Source organism: Corylus avellana, chromosome ca8, assembly GCF_901000735.1.
Source record: "Corylus avellana chromosome ca8, CavTom2PMs-1.0".
NCBI classification, from domain to species: Eukaryota; Viridiplantae; Streptophyta; class Magnoliopsida; order Fagales; family Betulaceae; genus Corylus; species Corylus avellana.
In genome coordinates this window covers 21,664,968-21,669,916 of record NC_081548.1, presented here as the reverse complement: position 1 = coordinate 21,669,916, position 4,949 = coordinate 21,664,968, and the positions used below count along the sequence as shown (strand labels likewise).

Below are 4,949 nucleotides of genomic sequence, written 5' to 3'. Positions count from 1 at the left end.
TTTGAATGAATAGTATACTAAAAGATTGAAACGCAATTAGGATAGGTGAGAAGATGTTAACTGTTGGTGACTCTCACGGTCACGGAAGAAGCGAAGGCGTGGTTTCCATAAACAGTTGGGCATCATCCTCAGAAGCATAAAGAGGTGTGTGGATGTACATTTAACGGCTTTTCATCTTCCCACGCAACCGCGTCCGTGACTTCCATATGTTAAACGTGATAACCCTTACTACTTGTAATCTTCAAAGACTATCGTACGTAAAAGGTCTTTATATTCCATGGTTTGAAGCTCCAAAGATCAAAAAAGAAACAATTTAATATTTTTCCCCGAAACTGCTATTACCTATCACATTTTTTTCACAAAACATCCCATCTAATCAAACTTACCTAATATTTGTTAATTAATTTGAAAAACAAAACCCCATTTGTTGACTATATATATATATATATATATATATATATATAAGATTTTTGGTTAGAGTATCTCCAGCAGAGTATATTTGGTTAAGTGACTAATAAACTAATCTAAAAACTGTAAAAGCATAAGCGTTTTTCAATCTCATTCGACATTTTCCCAAATTTATGCATCTGCTCAACCCTTTTAAATTATGTTACAAAAAGAGAGTCACATAAGAGTTGGTTTAGCTCCCTATACACAACCCTTTTAAGAAAAGGGCATGACGAGGGAGGGACAAGAAGCTGGTTTCTGCCACCCATAAGGTACTTACCCAACATTACAAAATTGGTCGCTAAGAACCTGTGTTAACACCAGTAGTGAAAAACAGTCGAGAGCTTTCTGAAACAGAGAACGATGACACTTTAGCAGGCGCATAAACATATATCCACGCAAGCACAGACATATGGGAGTATGGGTAGCTTACCAAAACAGAGCTTTTCCATCGATCATTGTTAATCAGAATTTTCGTCGTCTTTCATGTACTTCTCTTGCACTGCAGCAACTGTGAACTTATTTGTCAAGCAAAACTCATGAAATCCCATTCCAAGTAACTAAAGATCAAAGATATTTGGTAAGCTAGACTTGACGAAATATTTCGTGTGCGCAGAAATGTAATACAGCATACATAATACCAGATGATTGCCAGATCAAACTCCTTTTCAGAAATTGATCTTCCTTCTTAAATCATGTAGTTCAAAATTTTCCTCAAAAGGAAGGCAAAAGTTGTTTCTACAGTTTTGCCACGGCTTGAAGAAGATATCCATTGACTTCACCATTAAACCATGAAGCCGATGAAGCAGCAAAATAATTTTCTCATTCACTAAACACAGGTTGAAAGACATTTCGAAAATATGCCATAATGCAAGCTATGAGATCTTGTACATGAGTAAGTGCAAATATGATATTAAGAACCAAAAGAGAACAAGGATATCTGTAATAATCCCAGTCAAGAGGACCAACTGCAATCTTGCTAAATTCAACCGCGCTTGCTTCGATTTCTGCAAAAATGTACCCGTTGGTCTTGTCTATCAGCTTCACTAGATTCCCAACACTCTCTCTATCCTGAAAAGCAGCATCTAACTAAGAACACAAATATAGACTATTCATGCAAACTCAAGAAGAAAGAAGAGAGAGACTGGCATGCCTGAATATCTAAGGCTGTAAAAGTAACGAGATTGTAGTCTTCTATAACATCACATAGCTCCTTAGTGAGTTTTCTGCAATAAGAACCACAAATAGTTTACTTATATGAATGCTAACCTCTGAAGACAAATTTATAAATAATAAAACAGCTTACTTTCCCAACTGCATAGTCAAGCTATTGTGCCGTACTTAATTATCATTCCATTTCTCATATGCTCACCAACGGCAACACCAGAAAGGTAAGAAATTACAGATTGATATAATGTCTTAAATGCCTTGTTCTTCCAAACAACATAGATTTGAGTTATGTCTCACAGACTCAGGTGTGATGTAAGAATCCAAAAATTCATACTAATTTGTTCGTCTTGCATGTGTCATCACTATATGACTAAAAGTTGAACACAAATTGTCTTAAGAGGTACGGCATAAAATTTAAAAATTTGACATCACTAAAAGAATCAAAACCAAAGGCCCACAGATTGAAGCAGATGTCAAACTAAGTAGGTATTATGAAAGCCTTCATTATGTTTTCTTTAGGATGCACCGCATTCAGTCCAAAAAGGAGCAAATTTAAAATTTCTATGATGACCTCGAGTTGAAACAACTTATTAATTGAACACATTTAAAATAATGTGAAAATGCATATCATTCATCACATCCCTCAATATCTCGTTTCTTCAGGAAGCAGCATCTTGTCTCCATCAATATATCTATTACAATAAACTGAAAATCTAAAGCCATTGTCATACCTGAAATTGGCGTCACAATTGACCATCTCTTGTTACCTTTTATTTTAGTTATTTACTTTTTGATAGTGGCCTTTTGGTGCCAAAATTGTCGGAAGAGAATTCACAATTACGTAATGGTGTTCTTCAATGGCAACACAACATTAAACATTTCAGTGAATTTTCAAGTATTACCAACATCTGCCTAATTTTCACAGAATCCTTCCTTAATTATCCACAAAAATTTTCCACTAAAACTATCAAAAGAGATCTATGGTTTCAATTTTTAAACTAGACCTGGACCTTGACAGTCACAAATAGAAACACCTGCTCACCAGTCAACTTGAGCGTAGCATAAGCCAGTCACTAAACCGTAGCATCGCCACTTTAACAGTCAAAAGAGATCTATGATTGCAATTTTCAAACTAGAACTGGACCTTGGCAGTCACAAATAGAAGCACTGCTCACCAGCCAGCTGACCCTAGCACATGCCAGTCATTAAACAATAGCAATCGCCATAGGCTGGCCAATCATCGTGGTTTTCATTTTCTATTTGTTATAAGTTATCACATTATCATATACAACTTGTAAACAGGGTTGAATTGCCAATCAAAGCAACCCAGCCCCCCATGGATGTGCAGTTACCCGAGCTCCAACTTTACAAGAAAATGGATCAACCTTATTACTACAGTTCAAGAACTCCCATCTAAATCCATAAAGCCAATAAGTGTAATAACGGTAGGTGACAACAAAAGTGCCATGGGCAGGTTGCTCTTACAATGAATATTAGGTGTCCCCAGATATAATATTCACACAGAAAGCCAACAAAAGTGCCATGGGCAGGTTGCTGTTTAAGTCTATTGAAGATGCCAGGAAGCAGTTTGACTCTGACTTGGGGGATTTTTCAGGGAGTGCAATTCTTGTAAACAGAAATCAGACGATCTCTATGCAAGGCAGGGGTCGTGGGAAGGGTCAAAGTGGTGGATCATGAAGCTTAACATCATCGCATGGAACGTGAGAGGGTTGAATGCCCTCAAAAAAAGGTTGCGTATTAGGGGTCTTCTGAGAGAATGGAAAGCAGATATAGTTTGTTTGATTGAGACGAAGATGGAGACTATCTCCCGGGAAGTGGTTCACAGTCTTTGGGGTGGCCAACATGTGGGGTGGAAGTATAAAAGGTCTAATGGTTTGTCGGGGGGGTTGTTAATGATGTGGGATAGGAGGGTGGTGGAGTGTAAGGAGGAGTGTGTGGGGCAGTTCACCTTGGCATGCTCTTTTCAAAATGTGGAGGACAACTGGGTGTGGGCTTTTGGAGGGGTTTATGGTCCGAATGATGATGTGGAGAGGAGGATCCTTTGGGAAGAGTTGGCTGGTTTATTGAATGTGTGGGAGGTTCCTTGGTGTTTTGGTGGGGATTTTAATATTGTTCGCTTCCCTAGTGAGTGTTCTAGTGATTCGTATTACTCTGCGGGCATGATGGATTTCTCAGACTTCATCTCGGAGAATAATTTGATGGACTTTCCGATGGTGGGGGGACAATTTACTTGGTCCAATAATCAAGAAAACGAGACCTGGTCCAGAATAGATCGGTTCTTGCTCTCCTCGGATTGGGAAGATCATTTCCCTGCAGTGTCTCAAAAAAGACTGCAGCGCATGTTCTCCGATCATTTCCCTATTGCTTTGGATTGTGGGGCTCATTGTGGAGGTAAAAAATATTTCAAATTTGAGAACATGTGGCTCAAAGCCGAAGGTTTTCTTGACAAGGTTAGCTCTTGGTGGGGATCTTATTCTTTCGAGGGTCTTCCGAGTTATGTGTTAGCTAATAAATTGAAATCCCTCAAAATGGATTTGAAAAAATGGAATGAGGAGGAGTTTGGCGATATTGGGAGGAAAAAAAAGGAGTTGATGGGAGATATTCAAGAGTTGGATGAATTGGCAGAGTTGAGAGGGTTAGATCAAGAGGAGAAGTCTCGAAAGGCAGATTTGTTGAAAGATTTGGAGAACACTTTGTTGTGTGAAGAGATTTATTGGCGGCAAAAATCTAGAACTTTGTGGCTCAAGGAGGGGGACCGAAATACTCGCTTCTTTCACAAGATGGCAAATTCTTATCGCAGGTACAATCGTGTGGAAGTGCTTCGTATTAATGGAGTCTTATCTGATGACCCAGTTATGGTTAAAGATCACATGGTGCAGTATTATCAACAATTATACTCGGAGCAAAGTTCATGGCGGCCTAGAATGGACAACCAGCCATTCCTGTCTATTGATGAGGAGGATTGTAGGTGGTTGGAAAGAGAGTTTGAGAAAAAGGAGGTTTGGGAGGTGATAAAAGGTATGGATGGTGATAAGGCACCGGGTCCAGATGGTTTTTCCATGGCTTTTTTTCAAGCTTGTTGGGGTGTTGTTAAACAAGATGTTATGGCGATTTTTGATGAGTTCCACCGCAGACAGAAGTTTGGTGAAGAGCTTGAATGCTACTTTCATATCTTTGATTCCTAAAAAGGCGGATGCGGTAGAGATGAAGGATTTCCGGCCCATAAGCTTGGTGGGAGGGGTGTACAAAATTGTTTCTAAGGTTCTCGCCTTCAGATTGAGAACTGTCTTGGGCAAGGTTATTTCCTACTC

General features: G+C 39.0%; 1 protein-coding gene across 1 annotated transcript in view; it reads right to left on the bottom strand.

Moving 5' to 3' along the window:
- Positions 1 to 536: 536 nt before the first annotated feature.
- Positions 537 to 4,949, bottom strand: part of LOC132189512 (GPN-loop GTPase QQT1) — a 6,909-nt gene continuing 2,496 nt past the window's right edge. Inside the window, exons 8-11 of the mRNA XM_059604254.1 lie at positions 1,601 to 1,673; positions 1,388 to 1,518; positions 881 to 960; positions 537 to 795 (exon numbers count right to left, since the gene is read on the bottom strand). Coding sequence (XP_059460237.1) covers positions 909 to 960; positions 1,388 to 1,518; positions 1,601 to 1,673 — 256 coding nt within the window. The 3' untranslated portion in view covers positions 537 to 795; positions 881 to 908. The remainder of the gene's footprint in view (positions 796 to 880; positions 961 to 1,387; positions 1,519 to 1,600; positions 1,674 to 4,949) is intronic.